The sequence below is a fragment of the Hydractinia symbiolongicarpus genome, chromosome 5, assembly GCF_029227915.1.
Source record: "Hydractinia symbiolongicarpus strain clone_291-10 chromosome 5, HSymV2.1, whole genome shotgun sequence".
NCBI lineage: Eukaryota > Metazoa > Cnidaria > Hydrozoa > Anthoathecata > Hydractiniidae > Hydractinia > Hydractinia symbiolongicarpus.
In genome coordinates, this window is record NC_079879.1 from 26,973,592 (window position 1) to 26,999,086 (window position 25,495).

Here is a 25,495-nt window from a genome sequence, read left to right on the forward strand (position 1 = left end):
TATCGCTTTTCTTTAAACATGAATCTATGTTTGTATATTTCATTATCCTTAAGTCACGTGTCAATTTGTCAATGAATATAATTTTGTACATTTTTTATTTATATTCTTGTTTGTATTTAAAATTATTTATTTGAAGGTATAGTTTTTGAATTTTTGATTTTAAATAAATAAAAATACATGATACATATACGTGTAGCACATTATTTTTATTTTATATTTTTCTCTAAATAGTTATTGTATGAATTCCACAGCATAAGATATACTGATAGTGAGCATATGAAAGAATTCACAGAATTTTCCGTCTTCGTATTTCGGGCACCAGATTTTTGTCCATACAACGCATCAGTTGATCTTGACGCAAAAACAGACCAAACTCACCTATTATTATAGAGGTTCACAGAATTTAATTTCGCAATTCACTATTTTTCAAAGTTTCGCGGAATTAATTTTCGCGATTTTAAGTCTTCTAAAAATATATAAAGTAAATAGAATGATTTTTATAGGTGAGTTCTTATCATGGCACCTCCGGGAATGTTTTACCCCGATCGGAACTTTGGTCATGGCAGGCGGGCATAATCAGATTTGCCATGATAAAAATTCAACTATATATATACACAATCTGGATAAAGTATCTGCGTACATCGTCAACATATATCGTCGCACGTAGTGTAGTGGGTTCGTCTGCGGCTCGCAGTTCTGGGGACGGCGGCAAATTTACTCCTGTAATGCCTCATGCTTTTGTTACAGTGTTTTTTACGGTATTTTTATGTTGGATGTTATTATATTTTTATATTTTGTTTTCTTTAGTAAAAACAATGTTACATATTTTCTTTCTCCTGCTTCATGTTTATAAGATATCAACTGGTATTCCATATCACCTCGTATTTGATGAAAGCTCAGTGTACACTCACAGCGTATGGAAAGAGAAATTATTTGCATTGCAACTTCGTGGAAGTGCTCAAAGCATGCTGGATGAGGAGGTTTCCAGAAATTTATTTAAAGAATTTATGAATATATTTGAACGAAGTTACAAACATGATGAAGAATATCATCAAAGATTTCAACATTTTAAGGTTGTTCATTCTCGCTTACTTTATTCTATTATTTTCTCCATACCAATAAAAAAGGTCCAATGCGATGTAGGAACTCCACAAAAGTCGAATGTGACGTTGTGCCGCCCAACAAAGTTAAATGTGACGTTGCAACAGCACGAAAGTTAAATGTGACGTTGCAACACCCATAAAAGTCGAATGTGACGTTGCAACGACCATGAAAGTCGAATGTGACGTTACACCGCCCATAAAAGTCAAATGTGACGTTGCAACGCTACAGAAGTTGAATGCAACGCCAAAAAAAGTCGAATATCTGTGCACATCCTTTTACATCTATACTTTGTTTAGGAAAGTCTCAGAAGGCATGCAGTATCAAACGAACGAGAGAAACGTTTGAATGGAACAGCGAAGTATGGAATAAATAAATTTGCAGATTGGTCAAAGGAAGAATTTGAAAGTAAGAAGAACTCACACAGGCTAATAATTGTTTCTAAATGAAATCTTGGGAGATTTAAGGGCCGATTATTACTTTAAAATATATCAATAAGGCAGATTTTAGCGGGATAAAGATGTTTCATGGTTATGTGAAATGTTCACAAACTATCTTGTCTTTAGTAATCAAGTCACGCCACAAGTAAATTTATTTAGCATAAAAGCAGTTTGAGGATATAATTTGACATTCTTTTTGGATACATGTGTAAACATGAAATATACTTCTAATGGATATGTGTTAGGAAAAACACAAAATTTGAAGAAGAATATATATAAGAATATATATAAGAATATATATAAGAATAATAACAAAAAACGTTATTTAATTGAAGAATGCGCACAAGTAATTTCCTCATTCCGGATTAAGTTCCTATTTCGGCTGGTAGCAGGTCGGTTAGGATTTTCATTGACCTGGACTGAGACGTTTGTTTTGTCATGGCGCTTTATATATTGTAAAAGTTGCTTTTAACCATGCTGGACTCCTTACACATACAAGATCCTAAAATGGACAGCCTCGAATTGACATGGGCCATTGCTATGTACAACAGGTAGTTGATGGAAAAATGACTAATGCTTTTCTTAAGATTTGTTCAGCGATGTCCAACCACAACGAGATAAATATGTTTCTATGAGTAATAACTTCAAGCCGATGGATGTTGTTGCAGAGACAGAAAACATTCAAACACCCTGCCTTCTGCATCGTCGCAATCCTGACAAGATAGATTGGTAGGTGGTATTGTCTCAAGAATTTAAAGCATTGTATTAACGGTCTGTCTATTGCAATTAAATATCACAGACTAGCTGCATTCTATTTATTCTAAAATCTTCACAACCTAAAAACTTCTTTTTTATTTTTTTTTATTTAGGAGAAAGAAGATAACTGCTATTAAAGATCAAAAGAGTGTATGTATATATGTTTTATAAAAATGTTTTTTATCATCTTAAAGCACCACTTCAATCAACTTTTTTTATTTTTAGTGCGGCAGCTGTTGGTAAGATTTTCTTTCGATGTAGACAGCATGATAAACAGACAAAGCGTATGCTAGCAACATAATGAAACGTAAGCTACGATATGTTTCGTTTTTAGGGCATTTGTTGGTGCAGAGCAAGTTGAAACCTACTGGGCTATAAGTGGTAATCCATTAATGGAGCTAAGCCCTCAAGAACTGCTATCTTGCTCACCTTACATGGGATGTGAAGGGGGAAACACGTGTGCAGCTTTAAGATGGCTTATTGACGTAAATACATGTTTTGTTATTACGATCTAATGATTTTCATGCATCTATATACAAACATTCATAAGATCTGTTTTTCTTTTCTTTAAGGAAGGAAGCGAGATTTCTTTTTGATTTTCACTTTGCATTTGCTTGGTTTTATAAAATTTAAAAATATGTATAAAATGTAGAGGGTCGATAAATCTATGCACTTTCAAAACTTCTATTTTGGGTACGTACTTGATCTGAATACAACGTGTACGTCTTTTTTATATATCGACACTTTTTCAAATTCAAGAATCAAATAATTCTATCTTTTATGGAGCAGAAGAACATGTCTCCGCTCTGTTGTGTTTTTAGATGGATAGAGTCCTTGTGACGGAAAAGGCATATCCATATGAAGGAAAGGATAGCAAATGTCAGTACCGTAACCTGTAAGTCCTTTTCAGAGAAAAATAGAATACTTAGAAAAGTTGTTTTTATCAAAAAAAAACAAAAAAAAACTGAAAAACTGGGGGAAGTCTTTTTGCGGTTTGAATAATTTTAGCCATCTGTTCTAATATCGAAAAAAATTCTTATATCGAAAATTGGATGTTTGGACGACCTATATTTTCAAAATTGAAGTTTTCTAATGAAGCTGAAGCCTAATATAATAAAAACTCCAAAGTTTTTAGTTAAAATTATAAAAGTGGCCTAAAAACAATGTGGAAAAGAATTTTTCTGATTAGGTATTTTCTCCCTCTTTTAATCTTGTTAAAAACCTTTACACATAACATGTTTGACTTGTCCAAACATTCTCCAAGAACAACGTTTATTGATGGTATGAATTCTACATCTCTGATTCTAGAACAGATGTTGGTCCGAAGATTAGTCATGTGTGTGGTTGTAAGCCGTAAGTGAATACGCTATTTTTTGTAGGTGGGATGTTTATACATCTTTTTTTGTAGACCGTAAGTTAATACGCCCTTTATTTGTAATCAAAATGATGCACAAATCTTTAAAAAAAGAAGCAGTTTCTGAGCAAGAGCTCATCCTAAAGTGAGTATGAAGAAAATAGCTTTTCTGTATAATAGCTTTTCTGTATAGTTTCTTTTATTATGTTAGACAATACGTTGTATTTTGATTGGTTTATTTTACGGCGCATGCGTTAATGTAAAAACGTTGTAAACTCTGAAACAGCGTGGTTAGACCCGCGAAGAATTTAATAAAAACAGACAGAGTTATTTCTCTTTTTTCTGGTTTTTAAATGGCGCCCGATGAGGGACACAAAGATTGATTTATATAATTAAAGAAAATTGGATGCTATTGCTGTTGAGCAAAGACATTGATCAAGATTGGATCAACGAAATTTGAACGAAAGACACGTATGAAACGAAAATAGTTCAGTAAGCTCATTCGCTACTTGACTTGACTGACCTTTTTTTTGAACTGCTTAATAATTTAATTGACATTTAAGAACGTTTTTAGACAGCCATCTTTGACGTTACGAAATCGATATTTTTGCTTGATTGCAAAGATATTTACGGATTTGATTGAAGTTTCTTTTTTTTGTTTCTTGTGTGCCAGCACGTGGTTTAGACATAAGTATAGTTTTTGGTTTTACAGCTTATGGTTTGGGGCTATAGAAGAGTACGAATTCATGTTTTTTCTTGGTTTGTTTTGATACGTGGAGTTGTTGTTTAGACTTATTTATTTTGAAGGTTGTTTTATTTTAGTTTCTAAACGCGTGTTTCTTTACATGCCATTTTTCTGTTTTGTGCATAAGAAAAAGTTTACTCCTGTTGGGTACAGACTGCTGTTTACCCTCCTTGTGGATAAGAATTAGATCGAGATAGATTTTGGCTCCTGTTAGGCACAGGATACTTTGTAAGTGTTTGGGTATACTTCTATTTTAAAGCTTCTGAAGATGTCTGATCTACAAAAGAAAATTAATCAAAGAAAGGCTATCCGCATCCAAACTTCCTCGGTTATTAAAAGAATAGAAAAGCTATTATACAGAAAAGCTATTTTCTTCATCCTCCCCCCGTAATTGACAGAAATCAATTACTATACTTGTCCTTAAAACGACGAAAGTTCTGCCCCTCTATCGCAGCCCGCCGGCGTACTCTACTTTCTACGCGGTGTTCATCGCACGCACCACCTGAACTACCTGAACTCTGTTCGTCGATGACCATAGGATAAAGTTGATTATCTTCCGCCTCAGTTGCCTTCACCTCTTCTTCTATCACTTCGAACGGTATTAACTTTTGAACAGGTCGATGCACATAAGTTGACCGGCCTGATGTCGAATTCACTTTTAATTTTGCACCTCGAGTTCGACCCAACTGTCCTAGCAACTATTCTTGTCGAAAATGCAAACACAGACATCACATTTCCATTTGTTCTTCTGATGGTTCGCAAGCAGGTGCTCATCACAACAATTTTGTATCATCATACAGTGGTGTTTTAATGCAAACTGCTTCTGCTGATGTATCTGATACATCAGGCAATGCAAAAAAGCACACGCGGATTCTATTCGATAGTGGCAGTCAGAGAAGCTATCTATCTCAGGACTTATGTAAGACTTTAAAATTAAAACCGTTAAGAAAGGAAAAGGTTATTGTTAAGACTTTCGGAAGTGACGATTCCAGGGTTCAGGATCTCCAAGTTTACCAGGTTAAGATTAAACATAAGAACTGTCATGGATTTTGTTTTGTTGAAGCATACTGTGTTCCAAATGTTTGTAGTCCGTTGACCCACCAATACCTTGAGTTTGTAAAAGCAAGTTACCCTCATGTGGAAGGTTTAGAGTTGGCTGATAGAAACGTGAATTGTCGGGATTTGAATGTAAACTTATTGATTGGGCTAGATTTCTATTATAGTTTTTTTACTGGGAAAATGAAAAAGGGTTCGGGGGGACCTGTAGCATTGGAAACTACGTTGGGTTGGGTCTTAAGTGGAAAATACGAGTCCGAGGAGCAGAAACAGCACTGTTTGCAAACACAGCATGTTATGAAAGTGGAAGTTGAGAAGAAAAATGAGTTACTAAGAAATGAGTTAAAGAAATTTTGGCAGGTTGAATCTGTAGGGGGTCAAGAAATTTCTGTAATTAATGATTTTGAAAATCATATTTATCATGATGGATCACGCTATGTGACAAGGTTACCTTTCAAGCCTGATCACGATCCATTACCTGATAATTATTTTGTAAGCGAAAGAAGACTTAGATCCACGGCCAAGAAACTGCATGCTCTAGGAATTTATGATGACTATGATAACATTTTTAAGCAATACGTCCAGGAAGGTATAATTGAAAAAGTAGGTCGCAATGAATTAATCAGAGAAAGTGGTAATGTCCATTATCTCCCACACAGGGCAGTTGTGAGGGAAGATAAGCAAACCACTAAGATTAGGGTTGTATTTGATGCATCCAGTAAGGCAAACGGTCCTTCTCTTAACGATTGTTTATACTCAGGTCCAAACTTATTATGTAAGATCTTTGATGTACTTTTTAGGTTTCGGTTGAACAAGATTGCAATTATTGCCGATATCAGGCAAGCCTTTTTAAATATTAGTATTGATCAACCTCACCGTGATTTTTTGCGATTCTTATGGTTTGAGGAGAACAAAGTGGTAATTTATCGTTTCCTCAGAGTTGTTTTTGGTTTAACAAGCAGCCCTTTTCTTTTAAATGGAACAATTCGTCAGCATTTAAATAAATTCTTAGATATGTATTCCGAGATTGTGAAAAAATTGGGTGAAGATTTGTATGTAGATGACACGACAACCGGTTGTAATTCTGTTGAAGAAGGGAAAAAATTTCAAGAAGTTGCCGTGGATGTGATGAGTAAGGCTGGATTTGAATTAAGGAAATGGTTTACTAATAATAATGAACTACAAGTTTTTTTTGATAGGCGAAAGGGGTGTGATAAGACTATTGGAGATGACATGACTTTTGCTAAAAGCCAAGTTAATGGAATAAATAAAGACTATAGTCATAAGGTTTTAGGATTAACATGGGATAAACACACTGATTGTTTTCTGTTTGATTTTAACGAATTTATCAGAAAATCTAAGGCATGTTCTTTCACAAAGAGGAATGTTTTAAGTTTATCTGCTTCTATGTACGATCCACTTGGAATTATTTCTCCTATTACAGCTCAAATTAAAACTTTTTTTCAGTCCTTGTGCGTGGATAAATCGGATTGGGATGAAGTTATTTCAGGTGGTATTGAGGCTAGATGGATCGATCTGTTAGAAAAAATTGAGTTTTTGAGCGTAGTCCGCGTACCAAGGTTTTCCTTCGTTGATTGGACCGAAGTTGTATCTGCAGAGTTGCATGGGTTTTGTGATAGTTCTCTTAGTTTATACTGTGCTCTTGTCTATGTGAGGATTGTTACCAAGGTTGGGATCAAAGTATTTTTTTGGACGTCGAAGACCAGGGTTTCACCACTGAAAACTCTTTCTATCCCTAGGCTTGAACTATTAGGATGTTTATTGCTTTCTACTTTGATTGAGGATGTCACGAGGGCTATTGCTGGAAGGATAAAAATAGATCGCATTGTTGGCTGGACAGACTCACAAGTAGCTCTTTGTTGGATCAGGGGTAAAGAGAGAACTTGGAAGTCCTGGATTGAGAATAGGGTGGTGAAAATAAGGAAAATTGTTTCACCTGACATGTGGTTTCACGTAGCTGGCGTAGAGAATCCTGCTGATCCACCAACAAGATCTATCGATGATTTTGTGAGTCTTTTTAATGGTATTTGGTTTAACGGTCCTTCTTTTCTTTTAAACGACAACATTCATTATGACGTAACAACTGACTTTTCAAAAACTGAAGTGGAAAAGGAGCTAAAAGCTTCGACTGACATACAAAACGTACTGACTGTTACTGAACAGAATGCGGTTGACTTGAACGAAATCGTTGATTTCTCTCGATATGGATCATTAAACAAATTAATTCACGTCGTAGCCTACGTTATTCGCTTTAAGAACAATTTGATAGCAAAGATACGTAAAAATGAAGAATCAAACAACGATGAAAACCTGAATGTCGATGAAGTAACCAAATCTTTGGACCATATTGTACGTGCCGAACAGCAAGCTATGACCAAAAATTCGAATTTTAATAAAACAAAGTCGAATTTAAATGTTTACCAGGATACTGAAGGATTTTTTAGACTGAAAAGTCGTTTTGGTGAATCAAAGTTAACAGACGATCAAAAGCACCCGCTTTTACTTCGAGAAGGAAGTCATGTGACAATGTTAATCGTTCGAAATGCCCACGAAGAGGTATTGCATTTTGGAGTGGAATCAACGTTGGCGAAGATTAGAGAAAGATTTTGGATTTTGCGTGGCAGGAAGACAGTGAGAAATGTTTTACGACGATGCGTAATATGTCGGCGATTTCAAGGACGAACGATGACCTCACCAGAAAGTCCGGATCTTCCTGTTTTCCGAGTGGATCATCTGACGCAAGCTTTTGCTACGACAGGGCTTGATTACGCCGGTCCTCTATTTGTAAGGATTCACGGACATTCCTGCTCAAAGGTATACATTTTACTTTTTACTTGTGCTAGTAGTCGCGCAATCCACCTTGAACTCACGCCTGACATGAAATCACCTGCGTTCATCCGAGGCTTTAAGCGATTCGTTTCAAGAAGAGGAAAACCAAATGAAATTGTAAGTGACAATTTCAAAACATTTAAGTCGTCCGAGGTTAAAGCTTATATGTTAAAAATGAGAATTGGTCAACGCTTCATTCTACCAGCCTCCCCATGGTGGGGTGGATTTTATGAACGTCTTGTTCGTTCCGTAAAAACATCTCTTAAGAAAATACTAAGAAAGTCGTTTCTAACGTTTGAAGAGTTACAAACTGTTTTATGTGAAGTCGAGAGTGTAATCAATTCAAGACCACTCTGTTATGCGAGTGATGAAGACGTTGGAGCTATGATCACCCCTAATCATCTTATCTTTGGGAGATCATTGAACCATGCTACAACTAATAATCAACCGATTACTGTATTAGATGTGACCGAATGCACTCGAAGAGTCCTTCGTTTAAGAACAGTCTTAGAACATTTTTGGAAACGCTTTAGTATAACTTATTTGAACGAACTGAGGCAACGACACCTTTACGAAAGGAAGAAGACAGCAGACGCAGAGTTGAGGCTGAATGATATTGTACTCATCAAGGACGACACACCCACACCACGCTCGCAATGGAAAATCGGAAAGATAGAAAAATTAATTGTTGGAAAGGACGGTCGAACTCGAGGTGCAAAATTAAAAGTGAATTCGACATCAGGCCGGTCAACTTATGTGCATCGACCTGTTCAAAAGTTAATACCGTTCGAAGTGATAGAAGAAGAGGTGAAGGCAACTGAGGCGGAAGATAATCAACTTTATCCTATGGTCATCGACGAACAGAGTTCAGGTAGTTCAGGTGGTGCGTGCGATGAACACCGCGTAGAAAGTAGAGTACGCCGGCGGGCTGCGATAGAGGGGCAGAACTTTCGTCGTTTTAAGGACAAGTATAGTAATTGATTTCTGTCAATTACGGGGGGAGGATGAAGAAAATAGCTTTTCTGTATAATAGCTTTTCTGTATAGTTTCTTTTATTATGTTAGACAATACGTTGTATTTTGATTGGTTTATTTTACGGCGCATGCGTTAATGTAAAAACGTTGTAAACTCTGAAACAGCGTGGTTAGACCCGCGAAGAATTTAATAAAAACAGACAGAGTTATTTCTCTTTTTTCTGGTTTTTAAAGAGTATATAAAAAGAAAAATGAGAAAGAGAGGGTGTTATAAAAACAGCAGTAGGTATATAATCTTGTTCCAAAAGTTATTTAATTTTTGGATCTTCTCAAGTGGATAAGCAAAGGGAACCTAAGGTAATTGCATATTTGGCGGAAATATATTTTCACAGATGAGTCAACCTGCAGTGTTTTGCGGGAGTTAATTTTATACTTGCAGGGCTACCCCAAATTTAATATAGGATGTAAAAAATGCTGTACAGGAAAAACGGAATGCAAGCTGACAAAATGTCAAACAAAAAGGCAGGCTAAAAGGATTGTTTTTTTTAAAAAAACGGAAATTTTCCTCTAAATATAAATACCTGAATCAAACTTATAAATCTGTACAAAAGCTCAACTAAAATGTGCGTATAATATGAAGTTTTATGTGTAAAACATAGTGAATGCTTTTAAAAAAGACCTTCTGAAAACTCGCTGGTAGAGTTTAATAACATTGCAGTGTTTAGAGTTGTTTCCACTCTTATAAAGAAGTACAATAAAGGAAAATTAAAAAAAAAACAGATTTAAGAACCTATAACATCCAAATTGTAAATAGCCTGTAATCTTTAAAAAAATTAATAGCTACCTGTTTTTCTTGGAAAACTTAAAGTCATGTACATAAAAACTAGAGAATTGTAAAGTGAATTTAAACTTTGAAAATGTACAAAATGTCTTAAATTTCATGTCTTATAAGTCACGCTATGCGACTTTGCCTATTTTGCTGGAATTTATTTTTGCGGATGGCAGATGAACGCAAGAAATTTTGCTCAGATGAAGGTATTTTACTGCGATCATATTATTCCACAATTATACATCATATTCATGTAAACAAAACAAAGATGATTAGGTTAATTAAGCTTGCATTTTTATTTTCATTGTATTTTGTATGTAGTGAACAGAATGCCACTAAAAATACATAAAACACGAGTCAATAACGTTGGAATTATTTTTCACGGATTGGCATTATTTAAAATTTTAGCGGATCCATGCAAAATGTATTTATCATGAAACTTAATTTTGTGGATTATACTAAATTCCACCAAATAAGCAATGGTTTAGCCTTGAAAAGGGTGAAACATAAGTAGCAGTGAGCCTTCACAAAAATTTTGAGTTGCTCATCAAAAAAAGTGTGTACAACAATGACGTCACCAGACAAAAATAAAATAAAAATGAAATTGAAAACGAAAACATTTTTAAATCAATCTCTGCATGTTTAGAGTCGTCAAGAATGAGGAATACATGTTGTATTCTTTATCGCAGAAAGGTCCACTTGGTGTGAACGTTGACGCAGTACTATGGCGTGACTATATTGGTAAATCTTAAAATAATTTTTTTCAGTATTATCTTTCATTCTGCAAATTATACACGACTCTGTGTTAGGTGGAATCATTCAACATCATTGCACCCATCGTCTAATGAATCATGCAGTACAACTGGTTGCGTATTATTTAAAAGATGGTCCTGTGCCATATTATGTAGCAAGAAATCAATGGGGTCGTTCGTTTGGCGAAGATGGTTTTGTTAGAATTAAATATGGTGGCAATGTATGTGGTAAGTGTCCTTTTTCAAGTTTCAAAATGAAATACAATGTGCTAACATCCAACCTCGTTCCTCGGGTATTTCGCGTTTTTTAATTAATTCAATAACGGCGAAAAGACCCTGGCACAGGATGGTCACATCGCTTTTAATTTATGATAATGATGACGAAAAATAATTTATGCACGTTAATTGCCCTGCATAAATTTACATCTTCCCCGTGCGAGGGATTGTTGTAAACAAAAATAACAACTTTAGTGGTCGATTTGTTGTAGATAACGAAGGTGTAAGGCCAGGTAGCTAAAGGTTTGCTCCAATAATGGGAAGACTCATTCGAGAAATATTTCAGTTCTACATGGCATAAGCAAATTTGTCTAGATAGTTAAATATGCTACAATATTTGAGATGTGTGTTTTCCCCTACAAACTGTAGCTAGCTAGCTATAGCTAGTCATAAATCAATGATTGTTGTTAAATTTATTTATTCTAATTAATTTATTTTTCTTGGGTACATAAACTAATGTTGTCAAACCAAAGTCAAAGTTTAAATTTATTTTCATCAAGATTTTGGTGACAAGCTGGTTGTGTTCTCTTTAAATCTGAATGGGTTAATGAAATTACTCATCATATATTTTTAATAAACATTAAGTTGGCCAAAAACCGTATATTTATGCAAACAAAATGAACCCATTTGATATACTACCTTGGATTGACTGCATATATCCAATATTTTTAGACTTTTAGTATCTCAATTAAGCAGGTAACATATAAAAGACTGGTATAAAAAGGTATTTCGTGGTCCCACATGCTTTTTTGCAATAAGAAAATGAAAAACAAGAGTTACTGATTTTAAATTTGTTATGAAATGTTTTACGTCATAAATGAATAGTTTGTTTTCTGTATTTAAATAATATCCAGTTATTTTATTTCTCGTAGGAGTTGCTCAAGAACCTTCATTTATTGAATTATGATGTGTATTTTATATAGTAACATAATTAATATAACTAGCAGTTTAGATATTATACCACATTTTTAAAACACGTACATACCTTTATGACCAACCTGAATGTTTTTTGAATTTACAGAATATCAATTTACTTTCACTTTTTTTAATATTTGTGAGTTAATAATACCTATATTCTCAGCATTGTGTTTCTTATATAAAAAAAGTATATATTTTATATTTTTTCACCTTATTTTTTTAATAATAATTACAATTTTTCTTTGTCATTTTGTTTTGTATACATTAATGTTGAATTTTAATTAAAAAGAAAACTATCGTTGTTATGCGGATAACGTTTCTTCGTTTATAAATTTTTACTACCGCACAGAGATTCCTGCGAAAGTTATTTTTTGTATTCTTCTCTTGTGGCATATATATCTACAATGTTATTCTAACATAAACATATTCTGTCGTATGTTTCTAACGTACAATAATGGGGGCGGATACAGGCTTCTACCGATGAGAACTGATCTTTAGTGTTTTATTTCTCCAAGAGATACCATATAACTTTACTTTGGTTGTTAGAGAAATATTTTCTACATAAGCACCCAAAATTTTTGGCAGGATAGGGTTCTGGCTGCTAAAATTTACTCTTCCCGATTTTTTGTTAGTTTGAATTGAAGACACTTAAAACAATTTCCTACATTTTAGCTGTCCAAATGAAATTGACCCTTAAATACTTTCGCGGGTAGAAACTTTCGCAAACTTTATGCCTTTGGAAATTATAAATTAGCAAAACGCGATAGTTTTTCACCACAAAAAAATCCAAAAACATGGAAATCTTTGAGGGTTTTTTCTTCTTTAATCATTAACTAAAATAGCAGTTGGTGTCTTTGCGCTGCCCAATCTTGGAACGCGCCCCGTCTTAAGACAGAACTATCCAATCTTTGGACAGTTACAAATAGGTGGCTGGTCCTGAGACTGAACTATCCAATCTATGGGCGCACATGTCTAATTTTGTGGAGGGCAAAGACAAAAGGAAAATTTTGGACTGTAGCTGTTACATTGGATTGAAACTTTTCTTGCTAAATCAAAAGTTTAAATGGTATATCAGGTGTGTGTGAACCCAACAATTTAAGCGGCCGTCAACTTTATCAACAAGGCAAAATGCCCTGGGAAGAAGGTTGAAGATTGGGCAAAACATTTTCATTCTTATTTGTGGCTACCACATTAAACAGTAATGGATGCATACTTTGAAATACTAAAAAGAAGAGAGAAAAAAAGATTTTCGGGATTTTTTGATTTTCGGGAAATTTTTTCACGCGAAATTCGTCCCTAGTTTAAACTCGCGAAACTTTATGCTTTTAAGAAATTCTTGGCTAATCTTGACTTTCGCTAGATATGTTTTTTGCGAATCGATCAAACTCGCACTTAACCTTCAGATCCGTAGGTCTTCCGCAGTATGCCGATTGCGGGGAAAGTTGATAAAAAGCTTTGGAACAACAACGATTTTAAAGATAACGATTTTTAACTGGGAATTATCAATTTTCCTAAATGATTAGAAATTAAATGTCTGGCATTAAATTATAATATTTCTCGATTCGACAAAAATATTTTACACGGTATGTTTAATGATGCTTTTGGTTCGCCTAAATTTAATAAAATTTCCAAAATTTCACAAACGCCCATTAAGACATATTTTTCTGGTATCTAATACAAAAAAACACTTCCATTCTTACATTTTCTTCCACCAATTTTTAAAAGTACAAAACTTGCAAAATGCAGTATTCAAACATTTCAAAAGTTATAAAAATACAAAACTTTGTGTGTTAAAATCACGTAAATAAAAACTATCTAATAAATAGTTTAGCGACCACCACCATAAATAAATTGCTATAAAATCTAACTTGTACGCTAAAAGTCTCACTATTTCGTCTCTACAAATTTCCACGAGGCGAATTGAACGGCGAAATGTCTCTGAGTATACTCATTGTTTTAGATTCCACTTTGAAAAATTCGCTTTAGTAAAAATGCCAGAAAAAAAAAAAATACTCGTTCAATTATTTCCTAATTGCACCTCGTAAACGTGCGATATCATATTACCGACGACAACATGAAAAAAAGTGTCGACTTTAACGACGTGAGATTAGAAAAACTTCTATAAAAGTCGTATAAAAGTATTAAAACACAGCCTACAAAGACTAAACACAAAAGTCTAGATTTTTAAAATAATAACTACTGGTCGACAAAAAATTATTTAGAAAAAATTGAAACATAAATCAAAGCAAATAAATTGAACCCCGCACAGCAGGGTTTAGAAATTTTTATACGATTTTTTGATTGCATACAATAAAAAAATAAAAGCAGTATTTCGTCATGCTTTTAAAAGCGACATTGAAAACAAGAAGATCGTGTCAAAGACCATTTCCATGACTGTTTCGAAAAAATATTTAAATTTTGATTTCCTATCAAAAGTCTTCGTGCTTTACTTGTTCTTTGTCTCAACGTCACTGATAATTGTGTTTCGAAGAAGAACAAGTGGAATTACAAAAAGCAATGCTCCAATGAAATAACACACAAACGATCCAAAACTCCAATACACTGAAATAAAATTATAAAGTTGATGGTCCCGAGAAATAAAAATAAGTAAAATTAAGATAGAATATTAAAATAAAAGTTTAAAATAAAATCTGGATTATTTTTTCTACATAGCTACATAACAAAACAAACTTGTGATTACACAGAGATGAGTTTACAAATACCTCATAAGAAAGGCATCAGTTTCGAATGCTTTTTCGAACGTTTCACTATCTTCGAATTTTTGGACGCTCGTCGTAGCAAATATTTTTATTGACTCAGCTTAAAAACAAGCTTGTTTTAAGAAAAAGAAAGAAAATGGCGGTGTCCGAAGAAAAAGCTTCTTCAGATATAGAAAAAAGTTTTATGAAAGAGAAATTGGAAAAGACAATATCTACTGAAGAGGTTGAAGATGGTATTAAAACCGATGCAATGTTGGATGAAATTGCTGCAAAGGTCGATGCGTTGGACTTTAATAAAACCGAAGAAGAGGAGGACGATGAGGACAACTTTCATTCGAAATGTGTCGAAACAGTGAAGAAGCAAGGAGAAACCATCAACACTCTTGTACAACAGTTGCGAATCATGTTTGATGAATATCAAAGTATCGATCAAGAACGAGAATATTATGAAGAATTAAACGATGCTCTTATTCGTTGCTTAGAACTGACTGAAGGTAGGATTGAATTTGAAAGTGATGATTCGGACAAAGAAGAGGAAAATATAACTAATTTGATTTCCAAAGAACCGAAAGACTCGTCCGTCGAAATAAAAAGTTTAGAAAAAGAGAATAACAGCGACGTGAAGGAAACTGAAGAATTGAAAGTAGAAAGCAAAAAGGCTGATGCGAAAGAAGAAACATATGAAGATGAAGAAGAAACGAACGAAAGTGAAGAATCGAACGAAACCAAAAGGTTCGCCAAAAGTGAACTTATACGTTTAAACAGAATTTTATTGCGAGAAATATTTGAGCTTCGCCACCAAATCGATGTAATGAAAGAAAACATTCGAGAATACTTATACTCCGACGAAGAAAGTGAAGATGACACTGCCACCGACGAGGATGAGCATGTTTGTGAGCACTGTGCAGGTGGAGAGCTCGAGAAAAGAAGAAGAAAGAGAGACGACGGCGACGACGACGATGATGATGATGATGATGAAGAAGAATACGAGCATTTGGAGGATGAAGATTCGTCAAAAATTAAAGACGAACCAGACACGGAATAAAGAAGATCTGATAAACTGTTTATATCTTCATGGTTATTGTGTTTCACAAATTCTTTTTAAAGACGTTAGGTACGCAGTAAATCAGGGAGGAGAAATGAGAATTAATTTAAAATGTTATAGCTATATATATATATCAATGTACTATTTATTTCTCTGACTTGTTATCTATTTATTCATTTGTTTATTTTAAAAAAGTGAGGTAAGTATATAAAATGTTGTCCTCACCTGAGCAAGTCAAGGCAGGAGCAATTGCACGAGCAAATGCACCAGCAGAACGCAAGATACCAATACTCTCACCGGTGTCACTTTCATCAGCTAAAATATGAATTTTCTGTGTTGACAACTGATCACAATCATTTTGCCGAACAAACAACATTGCTTATCAAAAAAAAACAACTTTGCTCGCTTTATTACTCTCTGGCAATTCGCCTCTTGTGATTCTTTTGTAAGTAGCGTAATAAATCCAATTAGCGCCTCAAATAAGCACGTATTAGAAGAATAAGTTACAATAAATACAGTACGGTATTAAATAATCATTATTGAAATTGCAAAATAGAGTCAATATGAAACAGTGACTATTCCACACACACTGAACTTACTGTGTTGTGTAAATAACGACGTTAAACATGGTACGACCGTCCCTGCACCTAGTGGATTAAATGGAAAATTTGGTTAATTTAGCGGAATGTATTTTGCGGACAACAATAACATAAAATTGGTAGCAATTTTAATTTAGCGTCCGTCGAAAAACAATAATTCTGGCGAAAATTAAATATGGCGAATTTTTGTTAAGTTCTCTAAATTTCCTTTCTTCAAAAACTTCTTCTCTTAATGTAGAGAACTTTATATCAACCAGCTTATATAGAAAGAGTAACAAAGTATCTAATATTTTCTTACCAAATGAGTAAAGAAGTAAAGCTGCATAAGTAATTTGAACTGAATATGTAACACTGATCAACATCATAGCTGGTATGATGGCGACGATACCCTACAAAATAAAAGTGGTTAAAAAATGAAGCAATATCAAAACTAGCAGACCTAATACCACAGTTTAAAGAATCTTGACTGACAACAGCTTGATTTTTGAACAACCTTATAAGTGTGACTGGATTTTATGTTAGGAAAAAATATACTGTTACTAACACAAAGAAAAGTACGGTCGTCAAGAATATCAACTAAAGCGAGCCTCAGGTCCCCGCGAAAACTACCAAACTTTACATATAATTTTTCATGCACTGAAATGTGTACAAATTACTATTTTTGACATACAACAAATACAGTAGTTGTCTCCTGCGCTTTTTACTATAACTCTTCCCTTTTATGCAGACTTCATTAATCTATAGATAGTCGATAGACTACTAGGGGATTAAAACCCAAAAATTGTCCACATCAATCTAAAAAGATTTCACCAACAGCATGCAAAAATGTTTGAGTTTGTATAAATCAAATTTAAAATGTTCTAACACCATGCACGCTTTTTTCTTTTTGTTTTAGAAGAACACCTTTATAAAAAAGAGTCTTAGATTCTGCCAAAAAAAATCTTAAAATATTTGTTTAAAACTAAGAACAACCCGGACTCTTTTTCAACTTTCTTTTTGTCTACAACTACCGATAATTGTCTTTACTCGCGATCGCTTACAATAACTGCGAAAAAACATTCATTTTGCTTTTCTAGATCAACATAAATTCCAGGGAACTTTAAAAATAAAATTCCATTAAAAAAAAACAAGAACATTTTAATGTAAGCTCAAATTTTACTTCTTTTAAAAAAAGTGTGTATTTATGGTTGTTTACATATGACGACATACCTGCATAGCTATTTTCTTTTCTCTATTCTGTTTCACCCTGCGAACATATCCTCCTGTATTTAAAAAAGTATAAGGATTGTTTATTTGTTCATGACAGCATGCTTATTGACACTTTTCTTGTCATCATCACGACGAATTTCAACAGATTTCACCAAACAGGATCTCTTTATTTTTGCGGACAACAATAACGTAAAATTGGTAGCCATTTTAATTTAGCGGCCGTCGAAAAATAAAAAAAAATAAAAAATCTGGCGAGAACTAAATATAGCGAATTTTTGTCAAGTCCGCTGTATAAGATCTAAATAAGCATATTATTTCTTTTACGCCTCTTGAAAAAGAGCGCCTAGTAAGTAAGTTTTTAAAATAAATGCCTCTAAGCTCCCAGGTTAAAAACCCTGTAAATCGGGGATGCTGGTTTAAATTGGTGTAGTTTTAATAAGCTGGCTAGAAAAATTACCTTGTACTATCATCATGATAAGACCAGCGAAGAAAAATAACTTCCCTTGTTGCATGCTGGAAAGAAAAGTACAAAATGTGTAAAAACAACCTTTTTTATCTCCTAAACTTACAAACGTGTTTTTTCAAATCGTGATTAATGAAATTAAAATTAATTCCCTTAAAGTATTTGCATATATACCTAGTAAAATTGAACCTCTCGTGTGTCAAAAATGTCAGTGTAAATTCCAGACCAGAAAAGAACAAAAGATACAAGAAGTTGGTTAGAGTTAAACTCTTCAATACTGCAACTTCTAAAAAAGAGAAGAGAAGAAACATTTACTGTATCTGGGCAAACATTAGAATCGAAATAAAAACAAAACAGATCGAAAGTGACAACTCACTCTTGTCATTCTTTATACTTGATAATGTGAATATGTTGAATGGATTGATCAAATTCAATGCTTTTGACAGGTTAGAAGAAATAGTTGTTTCCTAAAAAATCGATTGAAAACCATGTGGGAATGTCTTTATTTTATAAAAACAACAGATTTTTGAACACAAGGCTGTCAATACAGTAGAAGAAGTGGAGATTAATATTTTATTGAGGACCCATGAAATCTTTAAAAATACCCTTCTAGGAAGCTAAAAAATAAACAAGTTTTATGTAACTTTAAAGCATTTCAAAGTTGAGTTTTGAAAACATTTAGGCTCTTATTTTTACTTTTAATAAAAATTTGAAACAATAAGAAATGGTTTGTTTTTTTGTCAATATTAATGACAATGTGGAGAATAATAACACACAACATATATTTCAAATCAGTAAGAGCATAACAGTAATACCTGATTTCTAAATTAAAAAAAGACCCCCTTAATGCAAGCAGCCTTGAACAGCACATGCGCAACAAATCTTCGTACATATGTTTACCTTTTTCGTGATTTTAGTTTCGTCCAACAAAAAAACTGCGAAGAGTAAAGACATCATTTGGAAGGCAATTGCTACTTGCGCAGGCAGTGTGAATGAATTAGCAAGTCCAGTGCCTTGGACTTGTGATGCAAAATATGCACCAATCATAGGTCCGGATATAAAACCAAAGGAAAAGGCCAAACCAATAAATGCCTAAACACAAGTTATTTAAATTATAAAAAAAATAATTTTGCATTCTATCGTCAGTATAAGTTAATCATTTTCAGTGACATTAATATAAGAGATTCTACCATTCCCTTTCCTCTGTTTTCATTTGTAGTAACGTCAGATATCATAGTTGTGCACAATGTAACAGAGCCTTTACTTAGCCCTCCAACTACACGTGACAATAAAAATATGGAGAAAGTGTCAGCTTTCCACCAAATAATATATGATATTGAAGTGCCAATCTAAAAAAAACAATAAAAATAGATAATTTACATGCGTAAAGATTGTTAACATAAATACTGAGAAAATAGAACTTTTTTTAGACTTTACTAAAAAATATAAAAAAGGAACAGTGGTTAAAAGAAAGTGTTGTTTTTACTCACCATACTTAATATCAAAATTTTCTTTCTTCCATACACATCTGAAAATGCACCAATGATTGGGCTTGAAACAAATTGCAATAATGAAAATAAAGAACCGAGGAGACCTAAAAAGTCAGAGACTGGAATGTCAAATCTTCTTCACTACCTCCTACACACATTCAAGAAAATTCATTTCAAGACAAAACAAAACTTACCTCCAATTAAAACGTTGTTGTATCTGCGCCTGTCAGGCATGTTAAGTTTGTTTCGTATCCATTCCATGATTTTATGAATATAATCCAACGCATAGTCTGACTGTTCTTGGCTGCTGTTTTGTTCATTGTAGGATTCGATGATGGAAGGAAAGAGAGGGAGGATTATAGTGAACGCGATTAGATCAAGAAATAAAATGAAAAATATGATATATGTGCTCTTCATGATGCAATGCGATAGAGATTACACACAGGTTTTTTCGGTCAGCTATTTGTTCGTTTGTTTACTATTTCAACTAAAAATAAAACAAGATGCAGATTAGAGCAGTTTAAAAATAAAAATAAAATGTTGAAAATGTTCAAGTTTCATACAGAATTTTGCGATGATGATTAATACCACTACAATTTCTTTCTTTTCCAAACAATTTTACTATTCACTCTAGTTTCGTTATTTTTTTAAGGTCTGCATCTTAACAAAAAAAATATTTACTATTAATACAAGAACATATTTTTAGCCATCAAATTCTTCAACATAAAAATGCTTATAATCAGCTGTATAACGATTATTTCAATCTTCAATTCAAAAAAAGCATGTACAATCACATGTACATCACCATCACATTAAATGCGAAAAAAATGTCCCTTAGGTTCTTTTAATTTACACTTGTACATCTTTTCTTCAAGAAAAGTAATGATATAGATATATACAAAATGAATCAATTTTTATAATTACAGTGTTTACAATTCACATAGAAGCATATAGTTTCCTACATTAAATGAGATATAATTAAATAATAAAAATTATTGAATTTTTCCAATACTCAGATATTGTCTCTTGTTTACAAAACACACAATTTTTATGAGTAATGGTGATCATTTCTCTAATTTTAATTCAATGAAGGACTATATAATGTATTCTAAGATTTATATATAACCTGCTTGTTCTCGTATTTCTTTTTGTACATCTGCATGCAAATTTTTCCACTTTTCAGTAAGTTGAATGCGAATAAAATTTGCACGCATATACTTTTGCATAACTACTTCTAATTCACTGGTAAACTTTTCACAATTTTCAATTGCTTCAGTTCTGCCCGAAACTAGTAATCTTTTTTTTGTAGTGTTTTCGATATCAAGTATGCCATCATACACAGAGATGCAGTTATCTATATTTATATATTTTGAAATCCCAGTAACAAGGCATTCCAGCATTGCCTGATTTTTGTTGACGTTATTATTATCATATAAATGAAATATAAATGACGGTTGACAGCACAGTCGTTGAAAGTTATTGCAAATAAATTCTAAACAGTGACATTCTAACTCTGAAACTAAATTCCTGGTTGTATCAGTGGATTTGACGTGAGGTAAACGTCCTTTTACTTGCATGCAATCATTGATGTGTTGAATAACATTAATAACCTGAACAGATAACTTAATTTTCTTTAAAATGTTTTCCTTTACGTTTTGAGAAGATTTAGAGAATTGTTGCTTTTCAAAAATTTTAGCATAGTACTTCACAAACCAATTATAGCTACTGTTTACTAAATCCTCATATGAAGGGTAAGCCTCACAAAGTGTAATCATTTGAATCACACCAGTGATACAAAACTTGCATGGGATGTGAAAAAAATGGCAATAATTGTTTTTCAAGTGGAACTTTAGGTTTCGTTTCAAAGAATTCACATTGTACATTTCACTTATTGTTAGCAACTCAGAGAGGTCTGCTTCTTTTGGAAAAGTGATAACATTACCATACATAATAGACAGTACAATTTTAAAGGATTGTGCTGAAATATCTTTTAATGGGATAATATCAATCTCCCTCTCCATCCAGCTACCACGAAACATAAGAGAGAAGAATTCTGAACGAGCTGACAAAATACATTTGTGACATTTAAACATTTTGTCTTCGACCTGTAACATCACATCAGAAAATGTAACGTCGGTTAACAAAGAAGAGATGTCAAAAGTGTCATTCTCAATATTATCTCCATATATCATACGTAATGGCTGCAATTCCTCGAGTTTCACATCTTCATCAACATTCTTTGCATCACAATCGATATTTTGTTGAAGTTTTTCAAAAAGAAGAGGAGCGCAAATTTTTAGTATACACCGATGTTTAATTCTAAGCTGATAGCGTACAAGATAAATATCAATATCACCAAACGAGTCGTTTTTCAAGGACTGAAGTTCTTTCGACAACTCAGCTTTTAAACCAGATAGCATCAGTTTTTCTTGTGATTCTTGTTTAACTTTATAAGCAGAGCTGGGCACAAACACATCACTTCTTACCTTACTCATGTCTAAAATAAAAAATGAAAAGAATATTGACTGACACTTTTTATTTTCTTAAATTTAAGAATTCGTCTTGAAAATCAAGGTAAATGTGTACATATATGCGCCAAATACTGAGATTCTTGATCTTGCAGGATAAATCTTAATAAATAGTGACATATTTAGGGTATCCCCAAAATGTCAATATTTTTAAAGTAAATTTTAACTCAACCAAAAGGTGTGCATAGTGTAAAAAAGTACAACTACAATATATACAAACTCCAAATATAAAAATAAAAAAACTATTTCTTACAAAATACAAAAGCATAATTCTTGGTATTACAATATACAAATTCTGTTAAACTAAAATAGTTATGCTGCTTGATAAACTTTTAGAAAACCAATATTATTACAGCTAGTTATACAAACTTTCTGGTGTAAATTTAAAGCAATTACATGAGGCCATTTCAAAGAAAATAATTTTTTGTGGTAACAATTTTATAAAATGTAAAAAATTTAAACGTCAAAGAAACCCTATTTTGATTTTTGATACTTAAATCTTTATAAAAATGATGCTTTGAGTAAAATTTTAAATTACCATAACTTCCTTTTAAATTTAAATGGGGCAATATAGACTTTTTTTAATAAATATTTTTTAAGGAAACAATTTTAACTAACACAGAAAAACCTCATTTAGAGTAAAGAGTTCACTCTTTTGGAAAGTTTTCCTCCTTTTCTTAGACTTAGCTTCACAGATTTCCATGCTTCGTTATTGTTTAAGTTATACCATGTAAACAGAGCTTGAGAATATTTTCATTACTCAAGCTCCAACTGGAGGTATAAACATATTTACGCGTGCCATTGTTTTTAATGACTTGACATTTGCACCAGGTTTGGAAGTTGGCATATGTTTTGTCCTACTTCTTGATTGTTAGAAGAAGTGAAATAAGAAGGGAAGACTGTTTTTCCTGTTGACTGTCTAGCTAACTGCAATAAATGCAACATCATATAGCAACCATGAGACTACTGGTTGCATTAGAAAGATTCCAGCACAAAGAAATAATGACACAGAACTTTAAAAACTTTAATAAACTCCAGTTCTATAAATCAATGAAAGAATGTGACTGAAACCTTGTATATCGCTTAAATGACTCAAACTTTGCTTGCGCTTGCATAGATGCTTAGTTAAAATGTAATCAGGTTGTAATTTAATGTTTATTATATTCAGAGCTTATTATATTTAGTACAAAATATGGCACTTATAGCCCGTTTTATGCAAGGTGTGAAGAAATAAGATTTTAATATACCTATAAGACCACCTTGATAAAATTCCCTTCTAGGATTTAGCTGCCCTTATTTTACATTTCTGATTACACCCTGGTAAACTGAATATAAGAAATCAATTACTTTGAAAATCCCGAACATGAGGAGGGATGCAGACATTCAGTCATATAACTACAAACAAAATGAAAAAAATAATCATAATAAAAAAGCTAAACACCGCTACCATGAAAAGTTACTAAATGACTTTTCGAACAATATAGATTTGTTTTAGAATGCAATCAAGAAAACCTTTTCCATTGAATAAGCAAGTAAATCATTATCGAAACAATAGAAAATGTTTTCTGTTCATATTTTATTGGAAATGCAGCCCTTAAAATTAGAATTTTTTTACGTTGGCAATAAAACTGCCGACGTGAGATACATTTCAACTGATTTGCGTCGGCATTGCGTCAGCATTTTTTTTTGTAGTCAAATTTTTCAGCTGGCAAAAACTTTCGTCATTCACCTTGTATTGGGGCTAGACCTCACATAAATTCGATGTATTGATCTCCTAAGACGATGACAAATGGAAACGGAGTACAAGTCCCATTGACCTACCTTCCCGATGGTGTACTTCGTTAAGTTAATAGTTCACTGCCAACTGGCTTTCTATATGTTTCGAGACAAACTCATTAGAAAGTACGGTTTCCCAGTTTGGCTTAGTAGTAGAATGTAATGGAGAACAGTAAATTTAATATTAGGAAGAAGCAAATAAGTTTGTCAGTGGTTACTTTTCAGCCTAGCATCCTTACCTAAATTTACCACATTATCGAAAAAATATATTTTTTTACTCCTAACTTGGTGTTTTCATCGGGAATGGCAGCAATTAATGAATTCATAAAAAAATTCTGAGATTGTGTAATGATTTATTACAAAAAGATGGTTCACCATCAATATACTAGAAATAATGGACATATACTGTGGTACTACCAAAATATTTAGTTACAGTATGCTTGTGGTTTAATTTTGTTTTATCCCTCTAGGTTTACCCGTTTGGATAATACTTATACCCGATCAGGGTAAAAGTGCTGTGTATTTTGCCTACACTAAAAATTGAATAAAACATAGATTCCTTGTATATACATCTTAACATCCCTTTGGACCTATTTTCTGTTTGGTAAAATACAAAGATTTCACCACTGTAAAAAAACAAAACATTGTGAAAATAAGTAAACAGAATCTTTTTATCCAGTTTAACATATTATATTTGATGAATTTGTCAGAAAAAGAAGGTGAATTATCTTTTTTCACAAAATTTGGACACATACCACATTTGGATATCGGATATCGATTAGACTGTCTCATCTCTAGCTACAAGTTCAGCAGTCTAATAAAATAAATAAATTCATTAGGTACAGCTACCTATGAATGTTTTTTCATACCTTGTTCTTTTTCTATATGCAATGAAAGCAAGACAAAAAAACAGGACTGATGACAACGCAGATTTTTCTTCTTTCTTGTCCTGTCTTGTCTTTGTCGCTTCCTCCTTCCTTATTCGCGGCAGTGTAGTTTGTTTTTATTTACATCAGCTCACGACCCGGCCCCAAATGCCTGTGATTTTAGATCCAACGCGTGCGACGCTAGGCTGGCGGGCGCTGCCGGTGGCGTGGTGGTTAGTTGTTTTCGCGTTGTACCACATCCTCCCTTAATTAAAGTTACGATGAGTCTATTTGCTTGCATTCCTGTTTTACTTTTAAGAGTTGCCCACCCCCCAAAAAGGATTTATAAACAAGGAAATATCTGTAATATGTACTATATTAATTTAAAATCACAAAAACGGTAGTTTCGAATACTGTATTTCTTGCGTTGATACAAAATTATTAAATGCAAGTTCCTGGTTGTGCGTCCAACCATTTTTTCCATTCAATTATTAAGTGTTGTCACAAAAGCATATAGCTATGTATTTTTTATTCAGAGTCCTAATAAATTAGAAAGATTATCCTCAGAGAGTTAGTCCTTTAAACAATACCAATATTTTTTTTGGATATAGCATGGTTTCAAGTCTACAACCAAGAAAGACTTGAGGTCATTATTATTACATTTATAGAACGGAAAGCTGAAGTTGTATAGAACAGCATAAGAACAAATCAGTATGAATAGCCACAACACACTGGAGACAAATATCAA

General features: G+C 33.1%; 2 protein-coding genes across 3 annotated transcripts; one reads left to right on the forward strand and one right to left on the reverse strand.

Annotated features, from left to right (window-relative positions):
* The first annotated feature begins 807 nt into the window (after positions 1-807).
* LOC130645753 (cathepsin O-like) lies at positions 808-12,361 on the forward strand. Its single transcript, XM_057451844.1, has 11 exons — positions 808-1,073; positions 1,401-1,509; positions 2,129-2,270; positions 2,411-2,447; positions 2,523-2,536; positions 2,632-2,782; positions 3,119-3,192; positions 3,606-3,650; positions 10,752-10,846; positions 10,915-11,085; positions 12,006-12,361. The coding sequence occupies exons 1-11, from the start codon at positions 816-818 to the stop codon at positions 12,038-12,040; spliced, it is 1,131 nt and encodes a 376-aa protein (XP_057307827.1). The 5' UTR covers positions 808-815; the 3' UTR covers positions 12,041-12,361.
* A 1,378-nt stretch (positions 12,362-13,739) lies between these two features.
* Positions 13,740-24,944, reverse strand: LOC130645752 (major facilitator superfamily domain-containing protein 10-like). 2 transcript variants are annotated; one of them, XM_057451843.1, is made up of 13 exons: positions 24,751-24,903; positions 19,772-20,064; positions 19,578-19,681; positions 19,278-19,436; positions 18,988-19,179; positions 18,464-18,554; positions 18,262-18,373; positions 18,082-18,137; positions 17,625-17,677; positions 16,714-16,804; positions 16,416-16,463; positions 16,042-16,131; positions 13,740-14,613 (listed from the first exon to the last, which is right to left on the reverse strand). In XM_057451843.1, exons 2-13 carry the CDS (start codon positions 19,992-19,994, stop codon positions 14,498-14,500), a joined length of 1,335 nt encoding a protein of 444 aa, XP_057307826.1. In that variant the 5' UTR covers positions 19,995-20,064; positions 24,751-24,903; the 3' UTR covers positions 13,740-14,497. The 2 variants fall into 2 exon arrangements, with proteins under 2 accessions (XP_057307826.1, XP_057307825.1); XM_057451842.1 differs by lacking the exons at positions 13,740-14,613; positions 16,042-16,131; positions 16,416-16,463; ... (7 more) ...; positions 19,578-19,681; positions 19,772-20,064 and adding an exon at positions 20,249-22,074 and having other exon boundaries at positions 24,751-24,944.
* Between the last annotated feature and the right edge of the window lie 551 nt (positions 24,945-25,495).

Coding starts and splice junctions, on each gene's coding strand:
- LOC130645753 (XM_057451844.1), top strand. CDS start 816: ATGTTACATATTTTCTTTCTCCTGCTTCATGTTTATAAGATATCAACT. Junction 1,074..1,400: donor AAAGATTTCAACATTTTAAG/GTTGTTCATTCT, acceptor TACTTTGTTTAG/GAAAGTCTCAGAAGGCATGC. Junction 3,193..3,605: donor AAATGTCAGTACCGTAACCT/GTAAGTCCTTTT, acceptor CTCTGATTCTAG/AACAGATGTTGGTCCGAAGA.
- LOC130645752 (XM_057451842.1), bottom strand. CDS start 22,072: ATGAGTAAGGTAAGAAGTGATGTGTTTGTGCCCAGCTCTGCTTATAAA.